We start from the raw sequence: 22,366 nt of genomic DNA, 5'->3' as shown, positions 1-22,366 counted from the left end.
CTGCACCAGACAGCCCAGCTGCTCAACTCTTCACCGTCCTGTATGAGGCCGATAACTGTAGTGTCATCTGCGAACTTCAGGAGCTTGACAGAGGGGTCTTTAGCAGGGGTGTGGACTCTAGTCACATGACTCGAGACTTGACTCGGACTCGAGTCCCAAATTTGATGACTTGCAACTTGACTCGACATGATTAAAGAAGACTTGAGACTCGACTTAGACTTTGACAGCAATGACTCGAGACTTGACTTGGACTTGAGCCCTGTGACTCGGAAAGACTTGATCAGATCAGCGTCGTTATCACTCTAGACGGGTGCGTTCAGGGAGCGCTTGATATACAGTATAAATTAATGGAGTAATAGCATAACTTTCGACAAAAGAACCGAGATAAGAAAAAAAAATTACATGATTCGTCTAGTAACTATCTCCGCTCGTGAAAAGTGCTGCCCTTCCCGTTTGATCGCCGCCCAGCAGACACACGGAGCGTGAGAAACGAGAGGCGCTGCCGCGATCACCAGCTCGCCTCATTATCACCGTGACCGCTGCTGTGAAATGCTAAACATATTCCTCACTTCTTTTGTTTGTCCGACACCGAGGTGCACCATCCCGCCACGACCCTCGCACTCTGCCAACTCGATGTACTTTAATTTTAATTTGTAAACACCTCTCCGAGACCTTTTTTTCTTTTTTTTTTGTCAGATCCCCACTTTTTGTTCAATCAGCTGCATATTTTAATTGCATGTGCATTTTATTTTATTTAAACCTCCATTAAGTTTAAAGTTAATCCATAATCAAGATTTAAATCAGTTTAAAGTTATGGTGCAACAGCATTAAAGTTAATCTTAAATATTACTTAAATCCAGGATCAAAATGATGGGTTAAAATGTAAACCTGCTTCTTTTTAAAGGTTTAAAGTGCAAAATAATTATTCGATAAACCTTGATTTAAGCTAGATTTAAAATTAATCATTGCAAACAATTTAGCTATAATTTGAAAGAAAAAAAGCGGCACTTGGCCTAATGATCATTTAAAATATAATTTGAAGAAGTGTTTATTTAGAAAAATGATTTGTGAATTGTAGCCTATATATAACTATAAAATATAGCCTACTCAATTTTTCTCCTCTTCACCAGGCACTCATTTCACTTTTATTTCTTTCGGGATAAATAATTGAATTCACGTGTTGTAAATCAGTCTGTAGCGCACATAGACCCTAAATTTAGCGATCAGCTATGCATATTATAAACGTAACATTTAACGTACAACATTTTGTCTTTGTTACTATTAGTTATAAAGGATGGTAGCACATCATTTTTGAATGACTGTCTTCATGAGTTTGTCTGCATCCATATTGCATGTAAAGTATGGTAGCAGTTTTTTCTTATAGTTTTTTGTGCGTTTCTGCTCACATGCTTTTAAATCTGTTTCACTGAGGTTCCAAATAATGGCTCATTGGTTTAGATATAACACCTAGAAGCATATATTCTTCTTATGCACACATGCAAAGTATTGCAGCTGTTATGAAATTCTGTTGTCTTTGCTATTCTGTTACTAATAAAATAGGGGTTTTTTCACTGCTTGTCCTTTGGCACAATCCCTAAATTGAACTTGAGTAGTTTTACTAAGGGCACCCATCTCACATGAAATTAAACTATGTAAAAACATATTCTACCTGACTTCCTGATATAAATTACGATAAATTTGATGTGGTAATTAATATTGAGACACTAATTTTGGCAAAGAGCACTAATGACTTGTTTAAGACTTGAAGCTAAAAGTTGAGGACTTGCAACTCGACTTGGACTTGCCTAGTTTGACTTGGGACTTGTCTGTCTTGACTCGAAACTTGAATGCAAAGACTCGAGACTTACTTGTGACTTGCTAAACAATGACTTGGTCCCATCTCTGGTCTTTAGCCCTTTCGCACGTGAGTTTAAAATATTCTAGCTGAGCCCCCAGCAGCGTGAGTTTTTTTTAGGCGACAGTTATTTTAGAACTTATTGCCTTATTGTTTCCATGGCGACGCGTCATGCTTGTCATGTGACACACTATAGCGCTGTATGACACATGGATCGCTTTTATTTCGGTTTTTCTTTTTTATTCAAAATATTCACAAACATGCTCACTATATTATGAAATATCTGATATTTCGATTCTGAAATATGTGCAAGTAAATGTAATGTTTAAACACTTTTATAATGACCGTGTTAGTTGATCTATAGCGGGTGATGGGCGCCGCCATGTTAGTTCGCGCAGAATCCGAGCTGTGGGATTTACAACACGCACATTCATCCTCTCCTCCCGAAACACGTTAAAGTAAGTCTCCAGTGAACTGGGAGAAAAATAGAGTAAACTTTATTGTTACCTACACTATGTGTATATGATATCAATAAAACATGTCGTCAGATTATCTTTGTAATGATCGTTATTGCCGTTTCCATAGACATCTTTGTGAGTTGTTGAATATAATGGTTGTCTGTTTGCCCGTCATTGTGTTATTTGTTCCCTGTGGTTTTTGGCTTATTGTTTGTTCTAGCTTTTCCATGATATCTCTGCACATAGATCCTTGCCTCTGCCTGTTTTCCCCAGCTTCTCCACAACATTATAGTTTTTGACCGGCATGTCTCCTTGACTAGTGCATCTTTGAGCCTATATTTAGTATAAGTAAAATACTTAAGTACTGTTAAAATCAGATACTCTAATACTTTTACTCAAGTTGTTTTGGAATTGGTGACTTGTTACTTGTAGTGGAGTGATTTTCACTGTAAGGTATCTGTACTTTTACTCAAGTATGGTTTTCAGGTACTCTTTGCACCTCTGGTGTGTAAAATATGGAAACCTGTTTCCACATTAGTACAAAATAAATAAATAAATAAATAAATAAAAGGTAAGGCAATTTTTAAAAGGTAATTTGGAATCTATATCTATATAAATTCATATGGTAACACTTTAGGTAGGAGGTATTTATATGTGCAAGTATCATGACTGGTGTTTTGAGAAAAACTACTGTCACAATAGATACATCACAGATTTGTCCTGAAGTTGTGTGACAACTGCTGCGTTGATAACTTGTAAAATGCAAATTTGTTCCTCATTAAAAAGGTAAGGACCAGTGCTACCTTTCAAGAAAACACTGTAAATTAGGCTCTTTGGGAATTTCGGCTGCTTCGGTATCTGTTAGCTGTCTGAAGCCTGAAAATCGAAACATGGAGAGCAGATGCTCTTGAAATATCAGACTATAAATAAAGTCTTACAAAGCCAATTAGACACCAACATAAAGTAAATAATTGATACTATTTAACATTTATTCTACACTGCAGATTTATCTCATCTAATTCTTATAATGCCACAACAAGGGTTCATTTTAACACTCTTAAAACTTGGCCAGAACAATCTCTTTAATATATTTCAAACAGATTTCCTTTTACTTTTGAAATTCCTTCTTCAGAAATTGCAGCTCTTTACAAAATACAAGGGATTTTGTGACACCATAAGATCAGTGAGCTGTTCCTTGTTTTTCTCTTTGAAAAAAAAAAAGGATCTGAATTTGACTGATGCCTGCACTGGCTGCTTTTAAGTGGAAACATCATGTTTCTTGGGGCGTTGAGGGCTGGGACAAATCTCTTATCACTGCCTCATTAATTATCTCATAAAGGAGACAAAATGCATTTTTAAAAATAAGTAAGTGCATTTGTGCACACGTTTTTCAATTTCAATTTCTAAAAATGTGGTGCTCAAGTTAAAAGAAGTTCAACTTTAAAAACTCGTCTTGAGACCTTGCGTTGTTCTCCTCGTTCCATTCCCTGTGTCTCACGCTTTTTAAAGCTGAAACGTCTTCTGTGTGAATGGCCTCTAAGAAGAGTCCATAAAAATGTATTGTGTTATTCTGAATACATTTTCAGTATTTATTTTTCACAGGTGTTTTACACATATTTTGAACTACACGTTGGGTTAAAAAGAACCAATAGGGTTAAATGTCAGTAAACTTAACGGAAAATGTCCTGGAAGAAAATTACAAGTACCTTTTCCATTTTTCTATGGATTTTTTCTTGCAGCGTAAGAACGTGTATGTGATTAATACTGGTTTTAATACTGAAGTGTTCAAATTATTAATAGCACAAATACGAACTCTTAAATACCAAATTTATCATTATATGTGTGAAATCTTGCTCTCTAACAACTGCGACAAATGGATCTGATAATAATTCCCTATTGTCACAGAGAATCAGTTCAAATAATGAGTTTCAAACAAAAGATTTGTGGTGGGAATAGTGACGGCTGTGCAAGAAGCTTTAGTGCCAGCTCAAAAGAAAAAAAAAAATGGACCATCGGGTTCATGGACCTCTGTTCTTGAACATATGAAGCTTAAGTGGATTTGTGCTTTGAAGGAACAAAGCCAGTGTCAGTCAGTGCTAAATCAAACCTCCGGGGCTCTTACTGGGCCTTCAGTGGAACTAGCAATTACCCATTAATTACATCCTGAGATATTTGCTAATGGACTCCTCCATTCTGAGGACTTCACTTCAACTGAAAAATCAAGACATAATGTTCAAATGTGCCCGGGCAGTCTCTTTACTCTAGCAAAACGAGGAGATGACCTCATCTCTTGTGTAAGCAATTAGAGTTTGGCAGCCAAGAAGAAAAGATGGGCTGTCTGCTGTGACAAACATACGCAGACCACGGTCAAGCCTAACCGCACCATTGAATGATAATTACAGTGCTTGCACACCACTATTAGGGGTTTGTTTTAAAACACTAAATATTACACTTCTGACTAAATTAATTCAGTAATTAATTAAAGCACTTAACATGTTGTCTGGATTCAAATTTTAATTCTAGGCTATTTAAATTTTTGTTAAAAACTTTATACTTTAAAAAATTTGATTAGCTAATAAAGTTTGAAAAAATCTCCCACTGACCTGCTGAAAATGTTTAAATCTATTCAAATCACTGTAGTATTTACATATTGAATGCTACTCTTTCTTACATCTATTTGCATACTGAACTCTGATTGGTCCTGACTTTCTTGAATTATATTACACTGCAACTGTGTTGACTTTTGTGTGCAACTGACAGAAAACAAAATGCATGTTGAGTATCATGATAACAGAAGACTTTATTTACACAGAAAAAAAACTAAAACTGGCACTAATTAGTCTGAATATTTAACCTAATGTAAAATCCAGCTCCATCTGAAAATAAACTAGGTCATTGTTTGCCACATCGCACGATTTGGGCACTTAAATAGAATGGTTAAAAGGTCACTCCAATAAATGTGATACTATTACCAATATTAAAGATGACTTACTTTCATTCGATCCTTGACTTTCATCCCATGATCTGATGTAATCGTCCTGACAAAAACAAAGAAATGAAACAGTCAAATATGTTGCACAGGATAAACGTTAAGAATTTAGTCAGTAATAATACTTCTATCACTGTGCATCTATCATTAACCAAACTTAAAAGTACAATTAGGCACTTTAATTGTGGAAAGCAGTGGAAAAGCACTAATGGAAAAAGGAGGGATGGAACTTAAGAAAAATTCTGAGAGGCAAACAAGACAAAAAAGGCGAATGCTTAAATGAAATGTCAAACCAAGATGCATGAGCAACTTAGATTGCATAAAAAATGGGTTACAGCTTTGATAGCGAATATTAGATCAAGCATTTTAAAAGAGACATCAAACACAAGCAAAGTCATGATACAGCACTACTGACCTCCACTTCCTGGTGAAATGTGAGAAGGATGAATCAAAGACAAAAGAGAAGGAGACAGTTAGAGGAGAGCGATGCATCTCTGAGGAGCAACTATCAAGAAAAAAAGACTGCTAAAATCATCTAATCGCCTCCTGGGTAAAACTTTGAATATATCCTTGATATTCCCTCATGTGTCCTTATAAAAGAGGCAGTTGCTTTAAGATAATTATACACTTGATGCTCATAACACTTGAAATATTTCAGCACTCTGACTAATAATAATAATAACAACCTTTTTTGTAAAGTTCACAAGCTTATTAGTGTCATCAGCAGTCATTTATCTTTTCAGTTGTAGGTGTAAACAGGAAGTGAAATTGCTTATATTGACTGAATTTGGCTTTGTCAGCTACAACACCACAATAAATTATTTTTCTGCAGCAAATGTTTAAATCACAAGTCAAGTTGCAGTACATATGCTTTATCACTCCTAAAATGTAGACCATTAAAAAATGACATTTTCATGTCCATTTCATGAATATATACCAACCAATTTTGTGGGTCTTGATGAAATACATTATTGCTAAATCTATTTAAGACCTGACTTAAAATGAAAAACATGCTAAGAAACTATTATTTTACTATATGAATATGTGCTCCAGATATGATATAACCTTGTCAAAACAAATGAAAGACCAGTGGCTCAAAATTCAGTGCCGCATTGCTTAACTGCAACAATCCCTGGTGCTGGACAACCTTGTTATTGATTTCCTGATACCTGCATTATTTAAGTCAGTTTTTGCTGTCTTGGCAAAGTAGATACTGTGTAGTGTACTGAGACATTAGATGTCCATATCAGTAAACATCGAATGGACAGAGTGTTAAAATCTCTTAAATATATATTTTTTATCTTTAGTTTATGCAAATTGTAGCAGCCACCCATGCAAACACAGCCGTAAATTCTTTTGATATGCACTTTTATTAAGAGGAGAATTGTACACTCAGTAAGCATGAAGTATGTGGAAAATATTGTCACATCAATGTGTTCCCCCTCGCTGAAAAGATGCAAAAATGAGTCAGAGTAGAGAAATATCGCCATGGCTAACAGAAATATTGCCACAACATTTCCTCATCATCTAATTTTATATGACCATCATCACAACACATCATCATCAAGATTTCTTAAAAGCTTAAAAAGCTTAAGATTTCTTCAAGCTTAATAGAGAACAACAGTGCCCAGCCACATTTCAGTGGCATTGGTTCCAGAAGTATTTTCCCCATAGGAATTATATATATATATATATATATATATATATATATATATATATATATTTATTTAAGAGTTATAAACCATTAATAAAATCAACAAGCTATGAACTTTACAAACTTTATTTGAAGCAAACTACCCTAGTGAAAAATAAATGCCAAGTTCTGTCATGAAACTCTAGATGGTGCAGGCTGATGGGTCGTTAATGTAAATTGATATTTGCAGCGATAAACTACTTGGCACTAGCTGATTGGTTCAGCCAGTGAGTTCCTCTGAAACCCTCCACCTTCCCTAGCTCCACCTGTATAGACCTGCTACAGGTTATTATATATGCTATTTGTGCAGCAGCAGTATGCCTTAAATACTCACAGCACAGTATCGTTCCTGTACTTGCTTTGCAGCAGAAGCAATAATCTACAACAACAACAATAACCAACAGCAGCAGCAATTAAGCAGCAGCAGCGTAGCAGATCTATTCCGCCAAGACCAAATACATTAACACTGTCATATCCATTACCATGCTAAAATCTACAGAGAGTTGTCATGATACAAATATACTAAAATGTATTTACATATTTATGTGTTAATAATACCCTTTATTATCAAGTATTACTCTCTGTCTCTCTGTTGCATCCGATGGACACAAAGTGCGTACGCTATTCTCGGTCATCAGTAACGCATGGATACGCTGTTTCCGTTCAAATAAAAGTGTAAATAAGCATACAATACGTATCCATGCGTTACTGATGATAGAGAATAGCGTATGCACTTTGCGTCCATCGGATGCAACAGAGAGACAGAGAGGAGACGAATTGTTGATAAAATGTCGTTATTTTTGTTTTCTTTGAGTACAAAAAGTATTCTCGTCGCTTCATAAAATTCAGATTGAACCACTGATGGCAGATGGACTATTTTGGCGATGTTTTTTATTCTTTTCTGTGGTATGACAGTGTAATTTACTTGGCAGTCAATGGGACAGTCACAAACCTCCCGGTTTTCATCCAAAATATCTTAAATTGTGTTCCGAAGACGAACAAAGCTTTTGCGGGTTTGGAACGACATAGGGGTAAGTGATTAATGACCAAATGTTCATTTTGGGGTGGAGTATCCCTTTAATGCACTTTAATTGTGCTGAAATAGTGTTGATGTCCAAATAAAGATATACTGAAGTATATTTGATTGTGCTAAAGTGGAACTATTGCAAGTGTACTTTTTGGTACACTTTAAATATATTGCATTTAAAGAGCAACAATCCTCATCAATAGTGACATTAAAACACATTTTAGGCTTAATTTTCAGAAATGTGCAGTGTGCACAAATAGTACTCCAAAAAAAGTTTCATTATAATTTTTATGTCAGTAAATTTGGCTGTGAAATAATGTGGGCTGATGGCTTCAAAAAAACCATATACCATTGATTAACAACTGTCACGTGTGTGTGTGTTCCTGTTTGTCCTTATTTGGTTTAGTTCCTGTTCTAATTATTAGTTTCCATGGTTTTAGATTAATTACTCCGCACCTGTTTCAGTTCTTCCTGATTACGTTCCCTGTTTATAAGTCCTGTGTTCTCCCCTGGTTGTTTGAACCACCTGAACCAGTCTATAGGCAGTAAGCAACAGTGGCTCAACCAATGGCAGAAGAGGGCACCCAGAGGAAACCTGTTTGGAAACAATCATTATTTTTTATCATAAGGTGCCGCTGGTGGCTCAGAAATTATTTACTTTAATGAAGCACATATCAATTTTATGAATCATCATATCGTTTTAACATACGTCAGTCCAAAATGTGATCACATGGATGCGGAATCCAGACAATTTTCTGTATTTTAGAGCATAGAGACATTTCAGAGTCAGCAGCACTTGAAAACACAGTCTAGGAAGCAGTTCTCTACAGTTGAGCGTCTCCTGTATCTGGAGTCAGCTCATCTTTGGCCTGCCTTGAGTGAAGGCTGCCAGGACTATCCCTCAGAGGACACTGGTCTCATCAAAAACACCACAGAACACGTCAACCCCTCCTGTGCTGACTGACAGCTCTTTTATCTCTCATATCTCTGCAATGTAATCGGGCATGTCTGAACATGCACTCAGTAAATTCAGCTTTGATTTGGAGGCCCTCAAAACACCTGTGTATGTTTATATGACATACAAGCATTTGACTGGAACCTGAGAAGAAGATAAAAAGTGATACACACACACACACACACACACACACGTGTGTGTTCAAGCAGCAGTTGATGGGTGAACTGGATCTGTCTTTTTCACTCAAACTTGACAGTTACATCACAATGCAGAGACAAAATGCAGGAACGTACCGCTGTGCTCCTGTGTTGCTGCTGCTACGAAAACATCTGCGACAGTGACACAGCACAAAGATATCAGGGAACTAAAATCACTAAAATATGGGTTTATTGATAGTGACAGTTTCAAAACTATCAGATGACGGCAGAAGTTCATTTAAATGTACTAAACTCACCAATATGGCAATCAGAAAAAATATAACATGTATTTACCAGTCAATTCACAGGTTTCATGTAACGTCATATCCTTCCACCCAGAAGGCAAAACAAGGCTTTCTACTGCTGCCTGCCAGCCAGTTCTTTTTTTACTAGGCTGTACTAAGTCCTAATGTACTAAGACAGTGATATTGATGACAAACTTGTTGATGGTGCATACATACACTTATTGATGTACATGCAAGCAGATGAGCACAAACTATGATTGTAACACACAAAGTTTCACATTAAGCGCTTTCCCATAGAAAACCATTATAAAGAAAAGGCTTAACTTGCATTTTGGTGCATTACGTTCATATTATTGGCTCATCTGATCGACTGTATATATGCATAATCGATGAATTGTATTTTTGATCTTTTGATATCTCTGTCTTCCTACATTAAACCACATTAAGCATTTTCCACATCAAGCATTTTTGAATAATATCCAAATCATGAAAAATTACTCTCATGATCTGATTCTTGAGTCAATCATAAAAGATTCAGCCTTGAACCTGCTGTTAAGTTTCAATCAGACTCACTCAGAAAGTGAAAGTGAATCAGTTCACAACTGTGAGTAATTTTTTGGATTTGTCAGTTTCTAAATAAATCAGAACCGTGATGTGTGATTCAGGTTTGTGAGACATGCATCAGTCTATTTACTAACTGGGTGTTAATATATGACAATGTGTAAACAAGGATACACTGCAGAGTTTTGTTGCAAAAATTAGTGTAATAATGGTATTCTAAAAATATATATTAACATTTTTCCCAAACAGGCACAGATATTCTTACAAAACAGTGATATAAATTGTATCGCACACATACAATCAGGATCACTAGAATAAGAGCATTTCAGTACACAGCAGAGTTGTTAAAGGCTAAAGTAAGAAGTTCTGCACTTAATCAGCTGATGCAATACTGAACAATAGTGTTCACCATGCGATTCTTTCATATGTCAAATAAAGTAATTTTACTCAAAATATTTCATTTTAGGAGCCAGCCCTTGTCACTTTTTTGTCTGACACACTGCTTTCAGCTTATATCCTCCCACTTTGTTGTCTCTTTAATTTCATGTCATGCCTTGTAACCTTCAGGGGATTCAAGTTTGGCTGCGACTCTTTCACATTTTCTGTTTCCACACATTCTAGAGATTCGCTTTGACAAATTTTGCATGCTCAAAATTACTTCTTGTTGGAGGCGCACAGTGAAGCAGTCTTCCATAATTGATTAAAGCCGGATGGACCCTGGTGGTAATGACCTCACAATGGCCTCACACCTACGCATTCATCACTCCACCGTGTTGTCGGCAATCATACAGGCTCCTCACAGTTCATAAACACCTCAGGCAGTGCATGATGCTGAGGACCCACACATCCATTCTCCCTTTGACTCTGCATCTAATCGGCCGTGTTTCACAAGCCAAGAAATCAAGAGGAAAAACAGATACTGTATTATATATCGGAACCTTCCCAACTATGTTTTCACTGTCACACCATGGCTATAGCTGACAGGCAAGCACAAACCTCCCACTTGATTTATGCATTGGGCCTTTTCCGACTGGGCTTTTCAGATTAACCACACACGGGCACATCAAAAGCGCTGCTAACAGCCCACTCCCTTGACTGTGAACATATCCTGGCTTTCCTCGTGTAGAAAAAAAACTCTGGCCTGCCATTCTGTTTTTGTAGAGTCAAGAGCGGCAGGCAGCTCCTCCAGGACAGAACTCCAAAGAGAGTGCTGACTTCTCGGTGAGAATGCCCTGAGAGCGTTTGTCACTGACTCATGCCTTTAAGTGAAAACATATAACTGAGGGTGAAAGCCTTGTGGTGACTTTGAGTGTTATCTCTTAGACACATAAGAGGTTACCACGTGCACTTTGATGCATGAGAAATTTTACAAATTGAGATTGCTCGACTTCAGGCCTGACTCATTGTAAACAGATGAAGTGATCCATCTAGCACAGATGCCAAGCAGATACACAGCACTGTAATGTGCTATAATGGACAACACACAGATGGACAATGAGATCACATTGTAATATTAACAATTTCAGCAACTGACACGTAACTTATAATGATAAATCATAGTTTGCCAACTTGAGCCCCAGGTTGGAACAAAATGAAGTGCTCAAGTGTTATACAACAGTTCAATAAATAAGACATTAATATTAAGTAAAGGCACATTCACAAGAAAAAATGGTAACTATAAAGATAACTACATTAATAACTATACTGGCGTCCCTGTCAATGGACAATAACATTCTGTTTCTTATAAGTGCGAGTTACCGTAATTTAATTTGCCACTTTAAATGCTCAAGCTCTTTAAAATTGGGAAGATTATGATTGGCTGTCGATGTTTTTATAGTTCATTAGCTGGAAAAAAATCCTTCTGAAAGTGATTCTAACGGTATCGTTCCTCTGTGCTGGTATTGTGATTACTGTGTTGTGGACTTTCCTATTCTTATAGAATTAGAACAATTATTAAAACATTATATTTACAGTTACCATCCTTAGTGCACAAGGCCTTGACTTACGTTTCAGACACAGCTACAAACAAAGCCACAGACTAATTACCTGTTGTAGTGGTGAATCAACACAACATACTGCTGTTTCTCCAGAATGAATCAGTATGTTTGAACAAATCAGATGAGTGAATGATTTATTGAATAAAGACGGTCACTTCCCTAGTAAAAAATAAACATACTAATGTATATGAAATACATTTATTTCAAGCTAAATATACTATAAATACATTTGCATATTTATGTACTTCATAAAAATACCTTGCAGTTGTACTTTTGGTATACTAAACTGGTATACTTAAAGTCTAAATAGGTAACAACTTTTGTACTTAATGCACGTTAATTGTGTGGACGTAGTGCTGAAGTCCAACTAAAGATATACTGAAGTATATTTGATTGAGCTAAAGTGGAACTATTGCAAGTATACTTCGGGTACACTTTAAATATCTTGCATTTAAAGATGCAAGATACAATAAAGTTTAATTAAAATTTTTATATCAGTAAGACTTGAGTGATATGTCAGTAAATATGTGACCCTGGACCACAAAACCAGTCTCAAGTGTCAATTTTTTGAAATTGAGATTTATACATCATCTGAAAGGTGAATAAATAAGCTTCCAATTGAAGTATGGTTTGTTAGGATTGGACAATATTTGGCCGAGATACAACTATTTGAAAATCTGGAATCTGAGGGTGCAAAAAAATCAAAATATTGAGAAAATCGCCTTTAAAGTTGTCCAAATGAAGTTCTTAGCAATGCATATTACTAATCAAAAAATAAGTTTTGATATATTTACGGTAAGAAATTTACAAAATATCTTCATGGAACATGATCTTTACTTAATATCCTAATGATTTTTGGCATTAAAGAAGAATGGATAATTTTGACCCATACAATGTATTTTTGGCTATTGCTACAAATATACCCCAGCGACTTAAGACTGGTTTTGTGGTCCAGGGTCACATATGTTAATAGATTTGAACTATACTTAGTATGAAATAAATATATTTTAAATATATTACTTTTTTACTAGGGTTGTTTCAATTCAAAATGAATCCAACTGGAACTAAAAGTTGGTCACTGTTGTTCCATAGCACTTTAAAAACATTCCAACAGACCCGAAACAGCAACACTGACCCAACCAATGGCATGAGTTTGGGGTGTGACTATATGGTATTCAGACCAATAGCAGATAGGCAACGTTAGCTGTGCAGAAATGATATAAAAACATAAACTTTATATTTTTCTTATAAAGCCACCGACTCTAAGGGACCAACTGACAGCTCTGAAAGAGAGAGAGAACAATTATACAGCACAGGCAAGTGCTGCCTTTAAATGAGAAAATCTGACACTAGAAGCAGTCAATAAGCCATTCTCTGCTTGTGAAGGGAAGAAGTGGGGGAATCAAATGCTCGGGCGGGGGCTTGACACTTGCCTGCATACCTTTACGGAGCTCTTTAGGCTTAATCCAGCCTCATTAATGCTGGATGCAAAATGCACTTTAATGGGGTTTAGAACAAGTCACTTAAATTGGACATTTAAAAAATATATATATTTTTTCAAGTACATTGAGAATAAATGCCACCTTCATCAAGGATGAGCAGTCTTGGGGGTGAAAATAACAATGTCATGCTTGTATTTGTAATTGGATGCCTTTTTATTTGGCAGTTTTGGTAGGTCAGCTTGATCTTGAGAGAACACGGTATTTGGTACCCAGACTCCCAGGGGCAGCAGGAAACAAGTCAAGAGAGTGACAGAAAAGTAAGTATTGCACATATTGGAAAAGGAAGGACATGTTAAAAGACTTGTAAGACCAATTTCATGTCTGGAATTGGACCAAAGCCTCCAAAAATTAGCCTGGGTATGCCACCTGCACTCTCCAGATAAAAAGTCCAATTCAGCAAGAAAGGGCCAGACCCCAGGAGCAGAATGATGAAAGGCCAGTTTCTCTCCACTCAATTAAAGCCCACCTACACTCCTGGTCTATAGCCAAGACGTGGTGCTGCAATGCCCTCACTCGCTTTTGTCAACAGCCATCCTACCGCACTCAATTTCCCCTGCCCTGCAGGCCCGCGACCTCCTTCTCCGGACAATCCGGCCTGTTGAGTCTCTCAAATGGGGCTGAGAGTGACAAACAGATGTGCATAAACATGCACCGTGTTCCAAAAAAAGCATAATGTTTTGCATTTGAGTGCACTGAATGCTGATGGCTGAGATCTTAATGGGGTATTTTGGTGTATCATCTTAAACTGCATTATCCGTAATTATGGACCATATGCTATGCTGCTCTGGCAGTTGCGAGGGCATTCCCACCTCCACAAGCATGCGACTGGAATCTTGATGGACTGAGGCCGTGACGGGGCCAGCGCTGAGGTTCTCTGCAGTAGGTCTGCACATCCAACTGGCTTGTCAGTTGAGATCACTCACTTCTTTTGACAGCCAAATATTGATGCATTTGCATACCGCCAGGTTATTTTAAACTACATTCATCAGTGACAACACATACTTGCTTAGCTGTGCCAAACAAAGCCCTCGACAGAGTTCTGTCCAAAAAAGAGACTGATGCATTCAATATTTAAGCCACAGTGAAAATTTCATAAATTAAGAAAAAGACACATCTAAAACAATCACAGTGAACAGGCTTCCTCCACCCATCCTGAAAAACAAAATGTGCATTTTAAAGGAAATGCCAATAAATGGTTAAATGGAAGACCATTTTCAGTGTAGGCTTGAAACATTTTTGCCTCATTAAAAATATAGCGGAGGAATAACAGGTGCAAGCCAACACAGCGTTCCGGAGCTAAGGGAAAGCACTGATTTTTAATGAGCTTCTTCTACATCGAGAAGGGGGGATGGGGGGGTGGGGAGCGTTTGCCAGCCACTCGAGAATTGGCCAGACCTGCTGGTTGTTTACTTTCAGTAGCATAGATAACGGATTCACTCCTGGTTTCTCTCTTTAACAGCCGGGTAAGGTGTGGGGTGAAATTAGACAGAGTCATTTACCCTCAGCATCTCTATAAGCATTTACAGATAATGAACACGAACATATCATCCAGGATGTTTAATAGGAAAAAAGTCCAAGCGAGCAAATGTGCACAAAATTGATTCATTTCATCATTTTTTTTTTTTTTTTTTACTCCCTTGAATTGATCATATCTAATTTATATGTAGACAGTGGTGGAAAGAGTACTGAAAAAATATGCTCAAGTAAAAGTACCATTACCTTCCAAAAAATGTAGTGTGAGTAAAGTAAAAGTACTTGTCCAAAAAACTACTTGAGTAAGAGTAAAAGACTAGCCTATTTAAAAGTACTCATGAGTATTGAGTAGTGAGTACTGAGCTGTGGATTCTACCCCCTGTGACGGGAGGAGCCAACGACAGACACAGTGGGTGTGGCGTCAGGCCTCGGAGAGGCTTTTTATTAACAAAATAACGTGTCCAGGGAAAGAAGTGTCCAAAATAAACAGGGGGTCTGGTGACCTCGTCGTGCTGCGGGGCTCGTGAAGGAGGGCAGTGTTCCAGGAGGGGAAGGGTCCAGGGAAGGGGCGGAGTCCGGTGGCCGCACGCGCTCCCGCTCTGGTCCGGTTTACGAGGGGCGGCGGCTTCTTCTGAGCGGCGGCTCTTCCTCTTCTTCCTCGGCCTTTGGCGGGACTTGATCGGCCCGGCATCCTGGCCCGACGGCCGTAATACGGGTGCGGCATTCTCCCGGACTCTGGATCCCGCAGCTCTCGCATCTCTGGCGGCGCGACGTCCCTCAACGCACCCTTCCTGGACCCACGAGGACACCAGCGTGCATGCACGGGGGAAGAGACCGGTCTCTCGAGGAGAGGCGCGCTGGGCATTTAACAGCGGCGGTGATGAGGCTTCATTCAGTCCAGCTGTGCCTCATCACACGCCGCCAGCCCGCGTTGATCCCACGCCCCTCCTCTCATCCACCCACTCCAGTCGGGAGCCTGGTGAAGGGCGGCGAATAAGGGACGGGGTGGTGATGATGATGAGGGGGAGGGCCACCGATCCGTCACATTCCCCCCCCCAAGCGACATCCCCGTCATCGGTCGCCGCCCACGCAGGAGTGCTACCTTCCTCAACCAGGCTCCATACGGTCGGAGTGGGCGGGGCAGGGATTCCTCTCCGGGCGATCCTCCCTCTCGCACCGCGCCGGAACAGGGACAGAGAAACCGGTATTAGTCGACAGCCTCAACCAACCACAGGGTAAGATGACAAGTGGGGAAACGTCACTTACCCCTTTGGTGGTTGGGAGGCCGTCTCCGTCGTTTCTCCGTCCCACGCGCTTCTCCACGAACTTCTGCGGGCGAGAGGGGATGACGTCTTCAGGTGTTGCCCAACTGCGCTGTCTAGGCTCCGCCTTGCCCGCATTCTCCACCACTGTGACGGGAGGAGCCAACGACAGACACAGTGGGTGTAGCGTCAGGCCTCGGAGAGGCTTTTTATTAACAAAATAACGTGTCCAGGGAAAGAAGTGTCCAAAATAAACAGGGGGTCTGGTGACCTCGTCGTGCTGCGGGGCTCGTGAAGGAGGGCAGTGTTCCAGGAGGGGAAGGGTCCAGGGAAGGGGCGGAGTCCGGTGGCCGCACGCGCTCCCGCTCTGGTCCGGTTTACGAGGGGCGGCGGCTTCTTCTGAGCGGCGGCTCTTCCTCTTCTTCCTCGGCCTTTGGCGGGACTTGATCGGCCCGGCATCCTGGCCCGACGGCCGTAATACGGGTGCGGCATTCTCCCGGACTCTGGATCCCGCAGCTCTCGCATCTCTGGCGGCGCGACGTCCCTCAACGCACCCTTCCTGGACCCACGAGGACACCAGCGTGCATGCACGGGGGAAGAGACCGGTCTCTCGAGGAGAGGCGCGCTGGGCATTTAACAGCGGCGGTGATGAGGCTTCATTCAGTCCAGCTGTGCCTCATCACACGCCGCCAGCCCGCGTTGATCCCACGCCCCTCCTCTCATCCACCCACTCCAGTCGGGAGCCTGGTGAAGGGCGGCGAATAAGGGACGGGGTGGTGATGATAATGAGGGGGAGGGCCACTGATCCGTCACACCCCTCATAATAAACGCTGTACACTGCAATTTATATATTTAAAAACCGTTGTACATTCTGTAATTCACATTATCTTGTTTGTCATAAAGAATGAAGAATATCTATCATCCAGCAGTTTTAATTTTGACTGCCAGTTCTTTAAAATACATCAAAACAGCACGGAAACAGTATTCAGTTGAAGAAAAGATTAACGTTATTCTCAGTACTCATCCCCATTTAAATCATAAAGTTTGAGGCCATGTGTAAGGCCACTGAGACAGCATGCTGTTGTTGCACATAAAATATTAATGTTTAGAACAGTGCAAATACAAACACCATTAGAAACTCATAGTTCAGCATCACACACCATGATATGGGTTAAAATGAGAGCCCATTTCTCTCCAAAACGGTGCCAATTTTAGCGTTTTGCAATAAAGAAATAAGAATAACTAAACTTGGCACATTGTTCTAAGGATGGCATCATGCCATACCTTTTACACATTTACTCGAATTGTTATGCTGATAATAGAATTTGCAATGCATTAAATAACGAAGTATTTCTGGGGGAACTTTTTCAAAAGAAAACACTCGCGCGCAAACGCACGCCTCTTTGCTGAGCCGCGGCGGTCTCGGTGAATCAGCAGCATCCACAACTGAAAGGAACAAAAAGTGTTGAACTTGAAAACTGTTTATGCGCGAGTGCACTTGCTAAATGAAGGCGGATTGTATAAAATGGATCCAAAAAAAACCTCCTTTATTAACGAGCTTCAGTTTTATTACATCACGCGCTGACACAGATGCAGTAGGCTGTATAAACGCCACGGGTCATCAATAAAGGGCCAAAAACACGTGAATTTTAACGCGTATTTCACGCGTATTTAACACGTATTTAAAGCGTTAAAAATCAGTTTGAATGGGTCAGTGTCATTGGCTGCTGAAGACTTGGGTCGGTCAAACCATTTATGTGAGTTTGGGGGTGTACCATTCATAGACCATTCCTAGCTTATTCAGTCTAATTATTTTGTCTTTTGCCCTTTTCCCCCTTTTCTTTTTGTGTATATCTTATAGAAATAATATATTTATATTGCTGTTTTAGGAAATATTACATAAAAATAAAATGTCCTAATTTTTCTCCACTCATGCTTTTTTTGTAAATAAACACATTAGTGGACATTCTAGTTTTAACAGTGATCAAAGATAAGTTATCATCAAAGCATGAACATTGTTTGGGGAAATCACAGTTTTCTAATGCACAATCTGATTTGACCAAAGTCACGAGACCGATTATTATCTCTCGATCCAATCACGTTGATGGATAAAAATAAAATTAAAATAAGCATGTAATGACCACAAATGGAGGAAAATAGCGGAGTAAAAGTACCGATACATCACTTAAAATGTACTCAAGTAAAAGTGCACAATTTTGTGAGTATTTGTAATTCGTTACTTCACACCCCTGTATGTAGACTATAATGTAGGAAATATCTGATATATATAGCTCACTTCAAAATTAATGTTGCAAAGGCAATTGTGAATATAATTGTGTCTAACAGGGATTTGTCATTTTAAACGACCCAGTCTATTACATTCTTGCAGTATATTTGGTCTTAAATACTGACCATGAAATAAGATTTAATTTTCCACTTATATGGAAATAGAGCATGCCAAAAATGGTTCTGATTCAGTCAGTTGTTCAGAATGTAATGCAATATAATCTAATGCGGTCAATGAGATTTAAAAATAAATAATCAAAACTCAATGTAAATGGAACAAATTTTACACTTTGGAAGTCTCAAAACATTATAAGCATTATACAATCAATCAACCAAAACTTTTATTTAGAATGACTTTTACATGGACCTCACTTAATATGTTAAAATGAGACTCTGACATGCTTCACTAAGATTCCCATTGGACCAAATTATGATGTGCTGTATAGCTTTGACATGCTTTGACTATTCTCCAAAGGCAGGACGTTTTCAGACCAATGTCTTGACTTTAAAGAAGTCTAATTTTAGATATTTGCTATTTATTTATTTCATCTGTAAGAAGGGTAGACAGACTGGCTGAAAGATCTTTGTGTCAACTTTCAATTTTTAGGTATCATATCTCATATGATATCATGGATTTGGCAAAACAAGGTAATAAAATCTATCCGCATACCATAACAGGACCCTTGAATTACAGAAGGCCTGACAGCAGGTTGGTAGTTCGCAAAAATTTTTGAAACATTTAGGCTGCTGTCATATTTCAAGTAATCATAAAAGAAATTCATAAAATCATTAAAAAAAACACATGGCTTGAATACTATACATATATATATATATAATTTAAATATTTTCATTTATAATAAAATAAAAAGTAATCAGAATTTAGAAGAGCGAGGACACCTAAGAGTTCTCAAATAAACTTCAACATCAGTCTCATTACAATGATCTCATGCTGTATCTAAAAAATTCAAATGTTATAAGGAGCCAAGAATGGAATACACAATGAATATGAAATATTAATGTCAAATTACACGCCTCTATATGTGCATCAGTGTGTGCATGAGCCGTTCGTGTTCTGCTGCTTTCATCAGTGTTCACTTGAGTTATATCATTATTCAGCTCTGAGAACCTCAGAGGACTTTAAAAGCCAGCATCAGTTTGGATTATTTGCCTTTGTCACAAGCAACACTTTAAAGATGAAATAAGCTGTGTTCAGAGACAGATTAATTTTCAGAGTCTACATCAGTTCCATCTCTGTCTCTGATCAAAGATAACAGGTGACTGTTAAAAAGGCACTGAACTGTGTCAGAGGGCCTGTTGATGTCTCAGAATCCTTGCAATCTCAGAATAATAAATACATTCATAAGCATGGTTTACCACGATGAAACCACATATAAATGCATTTTAATATTGATTCTTTGTTTTGACAGGAGCTAGGGTTGAGACAGTCTGTGCGAGCGCATTAAAATCAATATCCAATTACGATGCAAATTATGTTAATCCATGAAGTGTGTGTCTGGGCATATATCAAGGTGAGAAGTTACTCATTTGGCAGTCAAATGAAATATTTCTTAAGGCAGTCAGCTATAATTAAAGTTCTAGCATTATATTAGTTTTGCTGGGAGACAAGTTTACTTTTTTGGTGTATATTCTTGTTTAAGGGGTCCTGATTCTGTCATATCCTGCACATACTGTATGTTAAAGAACTAAAATCTTTAAAAAATACCGTTTTGCATTAATCATTCACAATTAGGATCTTCCCATCTGTGCAATGACATGACAACCCAAACAAAACAGCAGACAGCATGTCATGGGCCAGTGCTATTCAGTGCTAGTGAAGTGTGTCACCTCAAGTACAGTTCAAGAAACAGCAGCAAGAACAACCTGCATTTTAATTAGATGGTTGAGTCAGAAACAGCGAATGGGCTGAGACTTGTTTTCTCAAAGCTGTTTTGGTTTTCTGTGTTGGACAAGCATCGCTCCTCTGCTATTCATATGTTTGAGATGGTGTGATCAATAGCCATTGATTGGAGAATATAGAGTCTGCTGCAGGGCCTAGTTTGAATGTAAGCCACTGATGTAGAAACGCTGTGTCCATCTATTTATAATCCCAGTCTAATTCGCACTTAATCTTTTCATTCCCACATTTTGATAAATTCCGGGTTCTCGTAGATGTGTTTTTCCACCATAATCATTTAAGGAGTTATACACTTAATCCAGTTCTAGAAGGGTAAAAATAGCTACCGGCCAAACACTGATGGAGATAAATCACAGTTTCTGGACGGTTTAATGTTCCATTTGGAGCAGCAAAACTCAACAGAAAACAACCGAGGACCTTTTAATTTTCAAGAACAGAAGGTCACCTGTAAACTATAAATAAACATGAAGTCTTAATGTTAATCATCACCATACCTAATTTTGATTGTGTTGCATATTCATTGATTTTTGACTAACAATGTTTTTCCTTACAATGTCTTGGATGATTTTATAAAGAAACACCATTGAATAAAGGATCAAATAACATACTGTACAAGGACACATGCTACAACTTGACCTTTGAGAGATAAATCAATCCATAAATCTCCCTCTGAATACATGTGAAGTTCTACTCAATTATTAAAGTTGCCTATTATTACATCACATCAACCAGCTGGGCAACGACACCCTAATGCAATCTGCTTTACTCTGTAATCAAAACTATTGTCAATTAAACAAACAAAAACAGATGGTACATTGTTACCGCGTAGGCTATATTTAGGGCTTGACTGAAGATCTGAGCGTTTTTAGAGGCATTTTACCTTTGCAAGAAACATTTAAAGATACAAAAAGATTTGTCTAAAGTCTTTTATAGATACTTGTATATATTTAAAGCCTCTTAGTACATTTACAGCATGAACTCAACAGTTCAAAGCTATTCTATCACAATAGCTATTTATTATCTTAAATGCAACTGCTTTGAAAGGAAGACTGGTTTCTAAGGGATTGCTGAAGGACTAATGGTGTTTTAGGAATAAGACTGTCCAGCATAACCATTCTTAACACTTTATAACAATCGGTATCGATACGAGCTAAAGCAGATGGAGTCAGGTAATGTCATCATTCATCGCCTCAAAGATAACTCACATCTCTGAAGCGGTTCCAGTGCTTGATCTTGCGACTGTACTGGGAAATGGTGGACAGCCACTGTTCATCTTCCATGAAATTCCCCGTTTTCTCCGCTTCTTTCCCGCTCTTAACGTCCACCTGCACGGAAAACCGTACGAGCATCAGCAACGGGACGAGAAGACATCCCAGATCGTTCATCCACACCATTATTCCGCTTGTCTGATGTCTCGATTCCTCTGCTTTAAAGGGCGAGAGACGGATGCTGAGGCTACAGTGAAGTGTGACCTGATTACAGGATGCGTCTTCCCTCTATAGAGAGAGAGAGAGAAAGAGAGAGAGAGACAGAGCGAGAGAGAGATGAAGACGCGAAGAGCTACTGCTATCAAGCTTGTCAGTAAACTCGCGCTCGGAATTTCATTAAATTCTGCTGTCTTTATAGCTATTATAGGATCATTCGAGATGTTAGTTAGCCCATCACCACTTAAAACAGAAAATAACCATGGGGAAATAAACATGCTCTACACTTTTACCTGCCATGCGTTTTTAAAACAGAAGTATTTTTCACTTAGACCGAAGGATGGCCACTAGAATGTAAAACAAATGTACCATTTCATTTGATTTTTTTGTTTTTAAATGTATGCATAATAATAACGTATATATTTGATTTTTTATTGGATTTTACAGTTGTCGCTATACGTTTTGTCACTACTGTTTTGTAAACATTCATAGTTATTTAAGTTATTTAAAAAAAATATAGTCATCTT

General features: G+C 38.5%; 1 protein-coding gene across 1 annotated transcript in view; it reads right to left on the bottom strand.

The window, feature by feature from the left end:
* spock2 (SPARC (osteonectin), cwcv and kazal like domains proteoglycan 2) overlaps window positions 1-21,935 on the bottom strand; it is a 36,096-nt gene extending 14,161 nt beyond the window's left edge. Inside the window, exons 1-2 of the mRNA XM_058796230.1 lie at window positions 21,621-21,935; window positions 5,306-5,351 (exon numbers count right to left, since the gene is read on the bottom strand). Of these exons, the coding sequence (XP_058652213.1) occupies window positions 5,306-5,351; window positions 21,621-21,809 (235 nt within the window). The 5' untranslated portion in view covers window positions 21,810-21,935. The remainder of the gene's footprint in view (window positions 1-5,305; window positions 5,352-21,620) is intronic.
* Window positions 21,936-22,366: the final 431 nt, after the last annotated feature.

The sequence above is a fragment of the Onychostoma macrolepis genome, chromosome 13, assembly GCF_012432095.1.
Source record: "Onychostoma macrolepis isolate SWU-2019 chromosome 13, ASM1243209v1, whole genome shotgun sequence".
Lineage (NCBI taxonomy): Eukaryota > Metazoa > Chordata > Actinopteri > Cypriniformes > Cyprinidae > Onychostoma > Onychostoma macrolepis.
Note: the sequence above shows the minus strand (reverse complement) of the source record. Positions and strands in the feature narration are given on the sequence as shown.